At 40.2% G+C, this 17,121-nt stretch overlaps 1 protein-coding gene across 1 annotated transcript in view; it reads right to left on the bottom strand.

Moving 5' to 3' along the window:
• Positions 1–17,121, bottom strand: part of IQCA1 (IQ motif containing with AAA domain 1) — a 103,081-nt gene that overhangs the window by 79,119 nt on the left and 6,841 nt on the right. Inside the window, exons 2-5 of the mRNA XM_032189977.1 lie at positions 15,154–15,478; positions 11,451–11,564; positions 9,137–9,325; positions 8,372–8,443 (exon numbers count right to left, since the gene is read on the bottom strand). Of these exons, the coding sequence (XP_032045868.1) occupies positions 8,372–8,443; positions 9,137–9,325; positions 11,451–11,564; positions 15,154–15,478 (700 nt within the window). The remainder of the gene's footprint in view (positions 1–8,371; positions 8,444–9,136; positions 9,326–11,450; positions 11,565–15,153; positions 15,479–17,121) is intronic.

Genomic DNA, 17,121 nt, shown 5'->3' with positions numbered 1-17,121 from the left:
GCCCTTCGTGTTTTCCTCATTCTCTTTTCCTTGTACTGTTTTACTTTCATAAAACAAAACAAACAGGAACCACAGGAAAACTCCTACCCATGAGTCTACTTACCCACCTTCAATAACTCACTAAAAAAAGGGGAAAAAGGGATGAAAGAGAAGAGGAAGGCTGGTTAAGACCACACTCTTATTGGACTCTCTTTTCCTTCAGATCTATTCCTTTCTTGTTATTAGTATTTTCTAAATTAGGGTACAGCCACTGCTCACGTGGAAAAGAGTTTATTTACAAGGAGGAAAAGGCTGTTGCTGACATGAAACGTGCTGTTGCTTGATTGCTTCCATTGCTGGGAAAGCAGAGCTGGCTTGGAGCTAGACGGCCAGATAAGCCAGATTCACAGGAAGGAGGCGAGGGGCTGGAAAGGAGCCAATGAGATAGTATGACATGGCAGGTACAAAAAGACACTTGATCCAAGTGGGAGTCAGCTCCGGCAGGCAAGCTGTTGTGAGGAGTGACGGTGAGTACGTTAATAACAAATGACAGCCTTTGAAGTTGGCCTAGTGGTGGACAGACAGTTGCCAAACAGGGGCTCCTCCTATAGTGCAAAGCCTTGGAAGGAGTACACTGTGATTCAGATGGGTGAGGGGGAGCACAAAGTGAAGAGCAAAGCTGGTCGTGATAAATGAGTCCTGGAGGATTCGTGGCAGCCTAATGGGGAACATACGCAACGCACCCTGTTTATGAGTGAAGACCAGGAGGCCTACACATGTCAGGAACCAAAAGCTGGCTTCTGTTCTGGGGGAGGAGGAGGAAAGCATCGAGCAGCTGTGAGGAAATCAAGCCACAGCTATTGGATTTTAAGGGAAGCTTTACTGGTGAGCATACAACTGGCCTGGCTTTTCATTCAGTTACTTTGACATCAATGCAGTCATGTCAACAACAAATGAATCGAACTTGGTGTCTCTCAGGATCTTTCCAAGCAAATTCCAGCTTGCCGGGCATGAAAACCAACTGAAGAACCGCACAGAAAAATGGCAACAAGGAAGAGCATGAATTTTTTTTAGTAACAGGAGGAATAAGGTTCTGACACGTGAGGAAACACCAAAAGAACTTAGGTGTACGTGGGCTAACATGTAAAACAGAGACTTAAAAACTTAAAAACTGCTTCCTTGGCCTGTAAGAACTGATCCAAGTACACTTAAGGGTGTGAAAGATCAAGATAAAGAATCAGTGTTAGAGTATAGGTGGGGAACAAGAAGATGAAATAGATAAAATTTGAGTGTGGAAGTGAATTTAACAACATCACCTAAAACAGACACTTCAGCAGCACGAGCTGCTGGAGAGATATACCAAGATGTCCAGATGATATTAGTTTAAAAATGATGTAATTGTACCATTGTTTTATCTGTCAGTTCTCTACCATCTGTTGTACATTTGCAATGCATTTTCAGAGCAAATCTTTTCTTCTTTTGTCAAATAAAAGACTCAAACTGAGGAAAGAAAACTGAGTCCTCAGGGAGCCTGTACAACGGATGGTATGAAATGTTTTGGACTTTTACAACACCTTAAAAAAAAAGATTTGGATAGCACGTGCAGTCTGAATTAGAGAACACTGGTTCCATTTTCTTGCTTTGCAATTGAAGAAATAAACTATGTGAAGCTCTCTTTCTTTTGACCCAGTGTTCTCGTCCTAATCACAAAAGTGTATGTCACCCTAAACCTCACTGGTTTTGGAGTTCAAGCGATCCTTAATCCTGCCTCAGTTGTGAGGAGGCAACTGCAAAATGTTGGAACTTAAATTCGTCCTTCAAGCACTCTTGGGTCTTCAGAGCGAGGTGGCTCCAGTGGCATTTGTGTTCTCTCATCAAGGAGCAGACTTCAGAAGAAAATCTGTCTGAAAAACAATTGCCCATCTAATAATGCAAGAGAAAATAGGTATAGAAAGGGCAGACACAGTTCAAAGACAGATGGACAGTGCAAGAGGATGGTTTCAAACAGCCTCAGCTAGTCTTTGACCTGTCCTTTGCAGTATTGCAGATTGGCTTTCCATGTGCCCCCCATACTTGTTCCGGAGCTCTAAGAGTTATACTGAGATGATATGATGACTGCAGCTTTACAGCTATCTATACTTAATGTGCACGTTAAGGAAGACAAAAGCCAATTTATTTCTAACATCACTTCTCTCAGCGCCTCTAATGTTTCTGCTTCTGAATCAAAGGGAGGCATTCTACAGTAGGACATAAATAAATAGCTTTTCCTTGGGGGAAGAAGCATTTTCCCATCTTAAAGAAATTTCTTTGGCCATGTGAAATTCAAATTTGTTAACTTGCCCTACAAACAGCAACTCATTTAGAAACAAATTACAAATATTAGATGGAGACAGTGAACTTGATAATGCAATGCTGCCACATCAGTTGTAGAATAATGCATCTTAATGAAGGCTTCCCATGTGAATAAACCATTATATTTACAAGCTTTTCACAGTTAATGACCCAGAACTGGATAACGAAACTCACATTTTTAGTGTGGTCCTCTGTCAGCAAAAGTATACATATTAATAATTGATGTTGCTGTAAAAATAGGGCATAATAGGAAGATTCCTGAGTTTGTGGGAAAATAGGACTACATGGTCCATTAACTTAAAATGCTTATCTAATGTTTGATGGGCTTTGTCTTTAAAATCCTTGTTTAAATTAATAAGGCAAAATGGACATTTGTCTAAAAGAGAATTTTGTTCCAACTCATCAGTCACAAGCATGCTGATGAGAGAGCTGTTTGATCTTCTGCTCTTTTCTGCTCCCCCTATCCTCCCCAAAGAGAGTTGAGGTTTTACCAATGTGGAAGACCCACCAGTAGAAGGAAGGAGAAGTTCCCTATGCATTCCAGGTAAGCCAATGTGATGAAAGCCTCTGTACATGTTCTCTTTCACACGTAGGAATTCAGTGGCATAGATCATTCTTTCCTAGCTTGAAATGTCTGTCTTTCTGCTTAGTCAGCTCAACAGCTTTTTTCTACACAGACTGCTTTATTGTTCATTATAAAACACTTAGAGGTGTGCAGGCTGGCTGAACATGCTTAAGGCTAGACTTCTACATATAGGAGGCCCCATACTGTGGAACTAACTGCTCTTCAATTGTTCCATTATGACTACACTTACAAGGAAAGATAGTCTTCATTTTAGAGAAATAAATAAATTCATTCTATTTCATGTTTTAAGGCTACCATACATATTATGCCTGAAAGGTAGATTTACTGGAGCTTTTATTACTGGGTACTTAATTTAGGACAGTTTCCTTTCTTAGATCTGAAACAGCACAGCTGAAAGATATACAGTGTGGTTTTAAGAGACTTTTCCAGTATATGTTCTGCTACAGACCGTATCGTCCAAAATTGTAATCTTCCAATAGATGTAGTAATTGAGTAGCATTTTGTTGCTCAGTTTCAGAAGTAGCAGAGTTTGCTTCTCTGGAGGACTATATTTCCTAAGCAAAGTAAGTATTTTTAAGGGTCATTTGTTTTCACCAGAATTGAAAGTGAGATTTCTACATTTCGACTACACAGACAAGTAGCTCCTTACTAGCAGAATAAAGGAACTTACTCCCTAAACAACCAGGGTCCTGTTTTTTACTAACTTATTATACTGACATTTAAACTGTGATCTGAATTCTCTTTAAAAGTTTAAAATATGAATTAGATATGCTCTTGCTTTCTTGTTCCCTCAATGTATTTTGTCTGGATGCAGGAAGAATGTATTTTGAAAAAAGTCTCATCTGATAAATATTGTGTTCATATAGATTCCATGGTACACAAATGGTGATAGCCACATCAATTATATGGCTGAATTCCTAAATTAGGCACAAAAAAAGGAACAACTAAAGAAAATATATTGCGTTCATTAAAGCTTTCCTACTATATGATTCACTTCAATGGCTTTGCCAATTAAAGTAATTGTCATATGCATTCAAACAAAGCATTTGTAGTAAAAGGTCTTGTTAGAAAAATATTGAAAAAGGCTGTTTCATAGATTTGTATAATATATAAATAAATATTGACATGCAACACTTTTTCATAAGATAAAAGAAAATTTGGAGTGGGAGAAACATTTATATTCATGACCATATAAGTTTATGTAATTATGGTTATGTTTATTCAGATATTATACCTGGGCATGCTGTCAAACATACTAAAAATGGCAAGTATGCTTTGGACTCTGAAAAGCAGTGATTTCATCGCTAGTGTGACTCTAGTCAATGAGAGCCAAAATATTTAGTGAGATTCTTGCTTGCCAGCATCTTGCTACTTCAAAAATAAGCAGGTTTGAAAATTATGTTGAAAGCCTAGCAGATTATTTATCACTGTTTAGATGTGTATGCATGCCTGGTGAAATAAAACTTCTTCCTGACGTTTAAGCATCATCTAGGTTAAAAAACAAACAAACAAACAAACAAATGTTAATCTTAAACTGGATTGAAACAGTCTGGATGTGTAACACTACTGTGTTTGTCTGTTTCCAACTACTGAAGAAATATTTTAAATTTTATGTATTTATGGAGTTTGCAGTTTGTTAAATCCCATATAATATTTATTTAGCCATAACCTTGAATGTTTATACAGAAGGCTATTCTGGGAAATGCTAATTTTTTTCCGACTAGATGAAATGAATTATATTTATCAGGAATTTAAAGAATAAGAAATGTTTGGCAGACTCTTTTCTCAGATATAAATAAAAGCATTACCCAAGACAACATGCCTAAATTAGGGTATGTTTAAAAGAGGTAAGAAGGAGAATACAGTTATTTATTTAAGACCACATAGATCCTTTCATGTGAAAAGGATACAGAAAGAGGAAGACTAGTGGAAATACTATATGAGAAAATTGTAGATAAGCACATATTGTACCACTAACTGTTTGGCAAGGGCTGAAATTATGGAACAGAACAGTGTGAGAGCTGTGTAACCGTGTAAGTCAATAGATTTATCTGTGAGACAAGAAGGCATTTATGTGTGTGCATGTCCAAAGCATCCAGGGTTCGGTCCTATAAATTGTCAAAGCATGCGAAGCACTTGGCTTCAATGGGATTGATTACTTGTGCTCGTTATGTGACAACATGAGCAAGGGAACATCCAGGGCCTTTGGAATACTCCAGCTGCAAAGCTGCAACAGTAGGCTGGGTCCCTAAATTGAGACAGATTTTGTCTTGTCTTTTTGTATTTGTTGTTCCTAGGCTCCTCCTCCCCTTCCATAAATCAGTCATTGCAAACTTATCATAACATTTTATGCTAAAACCACTTTTTCCTCTTTCCAGTAGCAAGTGTTTTGAGATTGTAAGTATAATGTCCTGCAGGGTCTACCCTGTGAGGAGAGCCAGTAAGTGAGAAAGCTGCGTGCAGATTCATTATTGGGCTGTTTTGCACCACTTTGAGACAAAGCAGTTGCCAAAAACCACTCTGCAAATCCATTTACACCAGGCTGACAGCTAGCTTGCACTGCTGTAGAATGGAACAATCACACATCCTGTAACTGTGGTGCTTAATGACAGAGTTTATGAGCTAAAAACAGACAAGTGCAAGTATATGCCAGTTTAAAAAATGGAAAAATGGTCCATTATAATTGGCCTGTAACTGCAAAATAGCCTGAGCAAGGAAAATACAAGTTTGTTTGGACAGCACATGCATGTTTTCCAGACAATTTAATGTTTCCTTGCAACATCAGTGTGGTCAGTGTGGCTTAAACACAGACCTTGGCCTGGAACATTGGTTGTGGTGCTAATGCTGGGGCTGGCAGTAAACAGCACTGTGGCAGCGAGGTGAGGAAGATCAGGAAACAGGTCAGGATACAGTTATCAAGATATATGTGCTCTTAGCGAGGGTTGCTTCTCTTTACAAATTAAACTGGTATTGCAAATTGTGATTTATCGGAGATTTAGAAAAACATGTGCTGAGGGAATCATGCTGTTTCTGCAATTAAGCTTTAATAAATAATAATAATAATGAGGCTTTACTTTTGAGCCAAGAAAAATCTCCGGAACATAGACTTCTATTCTGTCATCAAGCAAAAGAAAGAGAATCGAATTCCAGAAAACATACATAAATTTTACAGAAGTAAGTAGGCAGTAAAGAAAATAAAATTGGATTAAGCAAAAGACTGAACTATCTTTGTTGCACAAATTTCCAAGTTTTTAGACCAACATGACTGAGTTTTTCCAACAACCATTATTCAGAACTTCAAACAGACTAGCTCTTTTTGTAAGGCACTCTTTATATGAAAGCAACATCTACATTTTTTAAATAGCTGTAATTATAAGAGAAATTATATTTATTGCAGTAAAAGTCAGGTCTCCTTTGGGATGGACTTGGAGTAATGGATGGCTAGGTCTTCTAATTTATCTAAGTCGTGCAGCATTAGAAAAGCAAATTCAACATATTTACACATGAAGATCTGTGGTCATTTTTTAGGGGTCTGACATGATCATACATCAAAGAGACTTGACCTTTGGAGCTCACTGCCTATCTGTCAGCATGAACCAATGCCTGCTTGCCACTCACTTCCTGGGGAGACCACGGAAGGGAGAGTGGCATGAAAAGTACAAGCGAAACATGAAGGGGGAATATAAAAACATTGGAAAGATGAACAGATTTTTTTTTTATTATTATTTAGAAGTATCCATTTTTTTCCCACATCCTTTGATTATATACTTGATAAAGAGTAATGAGTTTGAGTACAGAATTGAAAACATCAATTCTCTTGCTCCTAAATGGAGGTCAGGAAATTAATTCACTCCATGTGTTTGGTTTTAATTCCCTTCTTCCCTATGATCAAATAGATCTTCCTCCCCATAAAATACAGTAGATGGCTATTTACACCCCAGTTATCAGTTACTCCTACAGTTGGCCACCATGGAAAGAGTGCTTGGCTGTGAACCCTTCAATAACTGATACCAGACTTAGACTTCCTCCCTAACGCTCTAGTTTTAAGACAGTATTGTCATGGGACTTGATAGGAAATGATCTCTTGTTTTGCAAAAGGTATATTTTATAATTTGTTTTCAGTACATTCCAAATATTCACCATATTAGGTCTGCACTACTTAAAATCTTTGTCTTTTTCTTAAACAGAGGCAGAATCAGCGCACAAAACTCTGGTTACCTGTGCTGGCTGTGTTTACTGTTAATGACTAGCAGATATTAAAGGTAACAATTCACAACATTTTATCTGTATTTAACTTGGTAAAAACTTAGATAAATGTACATGTTACTTCCTAAAGATAAGATTTTAAGGTCATTCTTAACTGATGATACATGTTTGTCAGATGTCTGCTACAGGTACAATTGGTTTTCTTAAAACCAAAACCTAGCTAAGTGTAATTCTATCGCTGGCTAAGAAAATAATCAGAACTGTCTGGGAGAAGCAGAAAGCATGTTTTAATTCAAAATTAAATTATAAGTTTTCAAATTATCATTTAAGAGCTACAGAACAGAGGTAATAAATAAACTTACCAAATATAGAGCAGGGATGAATGTTTCTGTAAGGCAGGTGGTAAGCAGCAGCATTACAAGAACCTGGTGTGAGGGACACCCTACTGTAGTTGGAGTTGAAGAGAGCTGCAAGGCTTGACGCCTGCTAGTGTCTAATGGAGGCACCCAAAGAATTGGTGGGGGACAAAGAAAATACCAACTCTAAGGTGTCTATTCTCCTTCTCACTTATTTGCTAGGTGCTGGTGTTGGTGCACAAGATGTTGGTGGGAGATGTACCTTCTCAGATTGTGGGAGATTCCTTCCTCTGTCTGTCTTATCAATAGGGGTGCTTTCATTTTCCTTTCACCCCATACAATCTAACTGACCACAGACAACTATTCACTTCCCTGTACCTTTGCAGTATGATGTGAGGAATTTTTAGGTTCTTTATTTCTAAGCAGACTTACTGACACAGTAATATAGCAGTTCTAATATCCCTTTCCCCTTCTCTTGAGATATATATACATTGGCTTGCAAAAGGGTGTGAGGAGAAGACACTTACTGCCTTATTGTTACAACAATAAGGCAGGTCAACTGTCCTGGCATTCTGAATTAAAAACTGATTAATGAAATTCCCTTGCTCTGTCACGCCTGCATCAAATTCCCTAGAACCTAGGGCAAACTCTAAACTGTCCACATCTGCCATATATATTAGACTATGTATATATAGCATAAGAGCATGCAGCTCAAGACAAATTGGGTTACTTATGTGCCATTTATCATTTCTGCTTAGTTCTGTATTCCTTAGAGATCCCCTTTAAAATGGGAAGAATCTTAGAAATTAATTTATTGTCTTCTGGTAAATTACAAAAGTCTGAAGAACAAACAGACTATGGTATTTTATATTCTCTAGACAGCATCACTTACCATCCCCAGAAATATCATTTCCTCTTCTCTCATTTTCTCTGTTTTCTTGCGCTGGATATATCCACGCCAAACCTGAATTGTAAACAAAACTCTAATGAGATAAATGGGCCTTGTTACAGCTTCCTTTACTGTGGCAGACACAGGAAAAAACAAATAGAGGAAGGAAAGGCACAATATACAATTGAAACTATTACTCTTTAACAGGTTGCCAGCTGCTATATTTTTCTATAAGAATTTCTGAAGTTTGTTATCTCCTCACACTGGCATATCTATCTTCTAATACAACAGCACTAGGATTCAAAAAATGTTTAGACTGAAGATTTAGACTGAATTCCTGTTCTCGTTTGGCTGAATTATCTGAATTATTCATGTGAAAGGACTTTTTCTGGAATTTAGTTGTGATAAGCCATTCTCATTTTCTCAAGATATGTGATGAACTCTTTCCCTAGAGACCCCAGGAAAAGGCACTGGATTTCAAGGTGGTGCCAGAAAGAGCAATTGAGGTCATAAAAATCAGAATGGAAAAACAACATGTAGGTTATAAAGTCATCCTGTATTGTCAGTGCAGGACTGTTTGCATTGATCTCACATCTAGGGTTCTGTCTCATTTTTAAAGCGGTTTAAATGATATATTTCACCTTGCTAAACACCCTCAGAGCAATCCATTCAGAATGCTTCCCACCCTACGAGCTCTGTTTCTTCCTACTGCTGTTCTGAATAGAACACTTGCCTCTACCAGAACTGTTGTTACATCAAAGATCTCACCTTTTGAATGCGAGTGGCAGCATCATCTGGGTTTGGACCAGTCTGTACCTGAAGTTTTGTTTGTCTTGTTCTCTTTTCTTCAAGGTACATTTGCTTCATGAATACTGCTCGACGACGACCCTGGCGAGCCCGCTCTGCGACCTGGATCATTTTAACAGCTTCTTCAAATGTCATGGCCTTGACAGGTATCTTCAATGGCACAGATAAAAATGAAATGACAAAGCAGAGTGTTTTGTTAATTGCCTAGCTAAGTTAGCAAATGAGACAATCAATTAACCTTTTGTGGAAACTTTCTAAGACAAAACTTTCTAAGAAAAAAGGAGGATGGAGAGGAGACAGGCTGCAGCCCTGGGGAACACCCCTGAGAAGCAAAAAACTCCTGATGCTATAGTGGGAAACATGGTTGGCTCTATATAGTTTATGCAGATTGCTAAACTTTATCCATTTGAAAAAAAAGGCATAAAGAACCATGTGGCTTTCTCCTATTAAAGAAAATTCCTTAGGCTATGGAATGTCTTCCTTTATTTTTCCCCTAGTTTCTGAAGAGATGGGTTTCTGGATGTGCTGCTGGGTCTCCAGCTCTTTTGTTGAATGAAAGGACAGGTTTTGAACTGGCACAGGCATGGTCAACCCAGCCCGGGTAGAAGAGGGTCAGGAAAAAAGAAGTCAGAAAAGGGCAGCTGGAGAGAAGGACACCCCCTTCTCACTCCTGGGGACTCTTGTTAATACCTCATGCTCCCCATGGAAAGGCTGAATGGTTGTCCTTTCCTAACATGAATCCCCCTGTTGGAGACAGTTCACACCTAGTATTTCAATATATACTGTGTGGAGCTCACTATACCACATTTTCAGTAGGGCTTTCTACAATGGAAATACACAGGAGAAGAAACAATCTGCGGAGCAGACTCCTCTGATGAACTCCACAGTTTTGGATGTACACTAAACTGTTTGTCACGGGGCTGCCATGGACACTCAAGAGCACATTTGTCTGCTACACAGCAGGCAGGATTTCCTGAGTGTACATGGCTTGCTATGATGCGTGCGTAAGTGCTGACAACCCTCTAGAAATCACAGCGGTGACTGAACTGGAAGCATAGCACTGGGCACAGGACTGAAACTGTGTTCATAGGAGATAGTTTTATTCATGTTTATTGATTCCTGTGTGTCTCTTGTGGCATCCTGGCAAGGGTCCTGCCGGGGCCTGGTGCTCCCAGGTGAGCTGGCTGCACACAAGATAGTCTCATCTGTAATGGATGCCATGCTGAAAAGGGATGAGAGCTCAGCTGTGGGAAACAAAAAGGCTCCAGGATGTAATGTGCTGAAACAGAGGATTTCCACAGACCAACACTAGACTATTAGAAAGTGCAGAGAATATACCCAGAAATTTACTGCGGAGGCCGGGGGGACCGCAGCTGCCCATTAAAGTAATCTAGCAGGGAGACTGCTCTCTGCCTCTGCAGACTGTCTCCTTCTGTCCCTGGGAACCTTCCCTCGGTTGCTTTGTGGGATCAATACTACCACGTAACACAGCAGGGAGGCAGATTTCCCCCAACGGCACAATTACTGTGGAGAATTCAGTGGTTGGGGCAGTGCAGCAGTTTGACTAAGTGGCCTGATCAGGACTGTCTCTTACAGCTACAAAGTCGATGAATCTCAGTCGCCAGACTTGTAAGCACAGTTGTTTATTTCAGGAGGTTAGAGGACTGCTTGCAGGCAGTGCGCCATTTCCAAGAGGTCAAAAGTATATCAAATCCAGAACAGTCTTCACTGGAGCACTCATGTACTTCTCTGTAATGACTTTTGCTCTGCCAAAACTCAATTTTCTACTCCTCCTAGCAGCTGCAGCTCGATAGCTGTACAGAAGAGACTGCAGTCATTGTTCAGAGGTTATAAACAACTGAATACTAACAGTTGCGCTGACCTGAACTCTGCGTTTTGCCTGTTCCAGCCAGGAATCCTGGTTCAGTAAAACTTAAGTCCAACTTGATTTCAGTAGGACGAATTATGTGATGAGAGTTAGCTAGGTAAATAAAGCACCTACTAAACTTGGCCAAAGTACTGCCCTTTCGCTGACACTCACACACATAAAGCAGAGTCGACTCGTTTCTTGAATCTTAGACCCAAGATGTGACTGGGTATTACTACACAGGAAAATTTAAGGTTACTTTTTACGTGTGTCTTATCTGTAAGCAGACTTTTACTTCCGAACTACTATAAAAATACTTTTCACTTCAGTGGCTTATGTGCTCAGACATGCGTGGCTATAAACTAAAAAAGTTAAGCATGTTATTGTGCAAATACATGGGATGCTTACCTGTGTTTGCAATCCAGCATCACATAAAATCTCATCAAGCATTTTCTCTCTCTGCTGCAAGACTTCCAGGTTTTCTTTAATGAAATACCTTGGGATAGGTATTTCTATGTCTTCCTAGGGGAAGAAATAGTCATGAGATGCTTTTTTAGAACTGCATTAAAATCACATTACTTATTAATTGAACACCTTTACAAAGCAATTAAATTGGACTGAGATTATTGAATTTTTTTGGAGTGTTAGGGAATTTGACCTCTGTAACAGCTGCCGAGCTGTTACTTCGCAATTACTTAAGACCTAATTCAACAACAACAAATAAATCAACCCAGTTTCTGAACCATGGCAGCCCAGAAATCTTTCTTTTTATAATGGCTCAATTATATTATGAAACTGTTGAAACATTTGGCATGGTTGCCAGTAATTTAAACATGATTTCCACTAAATTGAATACCTCTGGCTGTGTGATCATCCCACTTCTTTTTTAATCAACATGAAAAATAGATCAGTTCTCTTGCATTTTTGGAACCATTACAAAGAACCAAAGCACAGAATTCTGTTTGTCTACAGGTATTTCTGCACCGTCTGTGACTGTGATATCTCAGTCAATTCTCAAAATCAGGCTCAATTAGAAGTGGCTGTCTATTCATTTCCATCATTAAAAAGATGTAACTGATTCACTTTTCTGCCAATTTGGCTCCTGTAGAATTTCACAGTTGAGAAATGAAAGAAGTGACAGACAGGCAGGTAGACAAAAAACACCCTAGACACTAAGATGCTGCAGAGCAGCATCACCTGATCTTTGTATTGTATTGAAGGCTAGAGACAATTCTTCAGAAATAGTTACTGCCAAGTATAGTTCTTTGAGGATGGAGGGCAAGACCTATATTTAATAGGTCTGGTTCATACTGGTGCCGTTTTCCCTATGCAGTATTTCAGGAACATCCAGACATCTGAAGCAAATGATTCACCCTGAAGGACAGAAGAAGGGATGAGGGGAAACAGGCAGTTATCCTGCCGCGCTACTACTCATCAGGAGTTGCAAAATCAAGTTCCACAATAATGTCCCCAGGTCCTTTTGCCCAGAGAGACTGACAGGTACAAGACTTGATGTTGCACTACTACTGATCTTCTGGGGGAACTGGTGGGCTTTGACCTGCTCAGGCCAGACCTCTGTCTTGATCCTCTGCAGCCTCAATGCCAGCTCTGCTGTGGACAGATACAGTGAGCAAAAGCAGGAGAACCGTGCTGATTGCGAAGGACAGTGAAAGCTCCTGGGCACGGGGTAAATGTGCTGCTTGCAAACTCAATGGTTTTCCAATTTCTAGAGCAAGAGTTTGCCAGGAAGGTTATGGGCAATGAAAACAGCTCCTGCAAACTGCCAACTTACCCATTTCATTACTAATAACCACCTCTGCACACTGTGCAGAACTGGGCATCCCTATTATGGTAGCACAAGAAAGCTTCCAAGTAGGATTGTGCTTATCTCTATTGATTTTATCAATGCAGAGGTCTGGTCTGCTGAAGTTTCTAAATATTTGTCTTGTTAAGGTCCCTGTTTGCATTTTCTAGCATTTCAACTGTTGATGGAAATGATTATATATTGTATGTTAAGAGTGCAAATTGCTCTAGGAAGGGATTAAAAATCCATCTGGCTTTAGGTACGAGAAATCAAGTGGTTTGTCTGGACACCCCCGCATAGGATGGGACGGCTGTTACACTGCCAGGTAGCAGTGCAAGGCAGTCAGTGCAGGGTTGATGAGTATCTCTGGTATCTAACCTGGGCCTTAATCACCAGTAATTCTGGACTGTGACTTTTACTGACTGGAAAGATGAGATCAAAGCCATAACACTGGGGCTGGCAGAGGTGGGGAGTAGAGACTACTCTTCTTAATAATCTCTTTTTGGGGCCCAACACTGAAAGGTTAGGCTTGCAATGTTTATCCTCAAGTCAAATTGACAGCTTCCTAGCCACTCCCAGCTCCACATGGGATTTGTGTATCCAAATACCTTTACAATTACCCTAATAAATGGAGTCACTGAGTGTTGGAAGGCAACCATAAAAAAACATGAGACACAGAACTAGAGAAAGATGAAACTTCACCCCAGCTGGCCTCAGTAATGCAGCAAAAAGTAGAGGAAGCACTCTGCAACATCAGCCATGAGGTATGAAATGAGAGTTAGCATCTCTGTTCTGCTCTCTGCTGATAACCATGTTGGTTTTTAGCCCATAATAATATGTTGAAAGAAAGAACTAGAGACAGCCTTTCTGGAAATTCTTTAAGAATTTTAAGTTATTTTTTAAGTTCTGGCCAATGATTTTGTTTTGGAACCAAGAATATGTGATTATAAGAAAATTTAATCAGGTCTGTATTTCTATCTACTGTGGAAAACAATGTGTTTTTTGAAAAAGTCCAAAAATTCTTCGGGGCTTTTTTTTCTATTTTTGTAGTAGGAAGCTATTTCAGGCCTTCTTCAATTTAAGGTGTGGCTCAGGAATTTGAATTTATGCTTGTTTTTTACTAGATGTGAGGCATTACTTTTCAGGCTTGCCAACTTTTTCCTGCAGGTGGATTTACTGATAAGTCATAAAAACAGCAATCCTTAGTGATTTCAAAATATGATTTGAAGGATCAGTTTCCCCAGAGGTGTGTTTGTATCCCCAGTATGCCTTCTCATAGTTTAAAATAATTCTCTGTTATGATTAAAAGAGAAGGTAAATAGTTGGTTGAAATTCTTGGCAATTACTTCCTAAATTTGCGGAATGAAATACACATGCAATTGCAAACAGTAATATGTCTGCAAATCTCGAAATAATTCCCTAATGATATTAGGCAATTTATCTCGTGCTGTAGCTGAGATCCAGAAAACTGAAGTAACTTCAGTTTCGACTTTTTTCTTCAGCAAAGCTGTTACCAGCGGTACCTAAATTTGACAATAGGTGGAGCTGTCTGCGAGAGAAGTAGCTATCCTTTAACAGCTCGTTTTTCATCCTGCTTTTAAAGCACAACTTCCAGACTTTGCCTTATTGTCAGACTCATTTGGTTTAGCAGGCTGTATGTCGGGGCTACTTCTAGCTCAGGCAGTCCTGAATCCTGGATGTTGAAGATGCTCCCAGCTCCTGCCTCCTTTACAGTAAGAACCTGGTTTCAGATCTCTCATTCTAGTACTCATTTTAGAAGTCCAATGTACTACAAAGTACTGGGACAAATTATGCAACTTTTAGCACTACCTGTAGCTTCTGGAAGAGGCCTGGGACCAGGCTGCTTCAGAGTGAAGCAAAGGGCAGACTGAAACAGACTGTACCTTAGTTATCAATTGTCCTTTTCTGTCTAATCCCACTGTAAAATCAGGTAGAGTCATTTTCGTTGTTCACGCCGAAGCTGTCTAAGCTAATATGACTTCATGTTAGGATACGTGTAAGAGCAAGACCTCCAGAGCCTGTGCTGCTACTGATAAGCACAAATACAACATACTGATCAGGCAGACCAACTTAAAATCTTGCTCCAGTACATAAAGTTCATCACAGACTGAATGCACTCTGATCCTTAATAACCACGCCATAATTACTGATTACTGTACACTACTGAACATCCAAGAAGCTAAATCACTCGGTGCAACTTCATAGACAGCGAGTAAATGAGACTCTCCTTCAAATACGGGGTAGGCAGAGTTCCTGTGGAATTGCTCAGTACAGAGGTAGACCTACCGGGAGAAGCTTTAGATCTTCTAGGATGTTATCGATGTAATGAAACTCGGAGTTCTCCAGCGCCACCATCTCCTTCTTCATCTCCAGGATGCGGCCAATCACGCCATCTAGCACTTGCCGGATCGCTGCCCGTTTCTGCTGGTGAACAAGTCCATTGTGCGCCTCCTCCAAGTTGCGGAAGATCTGCATGTATTTGATGTAGGAAGAAGCTAACATCTTGAACACTTTCACGCGGTCCTTCTCTGGCTGGAGGAACTGTTCTCTCTCCATCTGGAGCTGGATGTCGAGGTCTTTCTGGGCATCTGTCCATATCTTGTTGTAAGTGCTGATTGAAAAAAGGAGACTGTCTTAGTCTGACATAGCAGCAAGAGCCAGCACGCAATGATATCAGGACTCTATGAGCATGGGTTTCTCCAAAAAGGAAGTTTGGAAATGCAAGCCATTGTATTTCCGAGGAGATTTTAACTGCAGTTAATTTTCAAAATCACTAGCAAAATTACTCTTTTTGTTTGTTTTAAAAATAGGCATCTTACATTATTTTTTTATTAGTGAAACTTCAAATATTAAAAAAATTTGACTTCATCCTTACCATCCACTTTAAGCTACGACCCTGACAGGGCAGTCAGTGAGTTTCATTCAACTGTGCTAAGTGAGAGGATGATTTCATAGAAAAGGTGTCTCTCCCTAAGTCCTTAGAATAGGGAAAATTCTATTTTAGGTCTCTCCACATTTGGGATGAGGACTACTTGATGTTACTAAAGGGTGTGCTGCCTTCCTGGTTGCTCTGAGTTAATTTTAGGGTGAGGACTGTATTGGTGCCAATGCTACTCTGTGGCTGTGTGTGCTATTTCAGAAGTGAAGGGAGGAAAAGAATTAACTTATTTTCTGTGGAAGCAGTTGTTGCACTTCAAGCAATTGCTATGTGTCTGGTCCAGTGGCCAGGGAGCTATGTGACATGGAAGATGTCGCCTAAGGCCAGCTTCATTTCCAGAAGCCATAATGCTTTTTACCTGGGAACTTCTGCACTTTATGGTGTGAATAGGCTGAGCTCTGCTGGGCAGGTTGTCAGTGGCTTTGCACAGTAAGGTAGACCAATGCTGAATAAAGAAATGAACTCTGGGCAATGACTTGCTCAGAGAAGAGCCCAAACCGCAGGCTTGTCAATCCTGCCAAGAAAGGTGAGCACAACAAACCGCTCCGTCTCCACTAAACAAATTTCAGAGCAGACTTCTTGCTGATCCATGCAGCACCGAGGGTACACTTGGGTGTTAATTCTGAAAAGAGAGCCGGGCTGCTGCTAACTTCGCTTGTGCTTGATACTAAACACCTAGGCAGGAGCTCTGTCAGCTGCCCTTATCACTTCTGGTATCAGAGTACAGGCTGACCACAGCCAGAGACTACCAGGTGGCAGGACGCTGCCCCAGCCCGATCCCAGCAGGATGCTGCCAGGGCTGCTGAGACTCACCCCAGCACTCACCCAAACCCCCTAACAATCTAAACTCTGCCATTGAATGTGCTCCATTAACTTTTTAAGTGCATATTATGCTTTTCAGCTGACCTGGGTTTCTGCAGGATGCAGCTGGACTTGCTTTTCCTACTGCCTCTGCAGCCCACCCAGGTCTTTCCCCTTCCTTTTTTCCTCCCTCATTTACATCCCATTACACGAGCTGAATCACTCAATTGCAGTAATTAACCCAGGTGCAGGAGATAAACAAAATAAAACCAGCAAAGGGGACAAAGATGGCCCTAAACAAGGCCCTTAGGTTTGACCTGGTGGTTTGGCCAGCTGATCAATGGGATTTTTGTGCACTTACTCTGAAGCCAGCCCATGGAAGAACATAAACCGATGAGATTCATCAGCACAGAAGGGAACAACGTGGTATTGTACTCGCTTAGTTTTTGCCTACCTATGGATGATTTGATAGTGGGGAGATTATAAATCTTCAGGGAAGTCCGTGGGCTGTCTCC

The sequence above is a fragment of the Aythya fuligula genome, chromosome 6, assembly GCF_009819795.1.
Source record: "Aythya fuligula isolate bAytFul2 chromosome 6, bAytFul2.pri, whole genome shotgun sequence".
NCBI lineage: Eukaryota > Metazoa > Chordata > Aves > Anseriformes > Anatidae > Aythya > Aythya fuligula.
The sequence above is the reverse complement of the archived record's forward strand: the minus strand, read 5'-3'. Positions and strand labels throughout refer to the sequence as shown.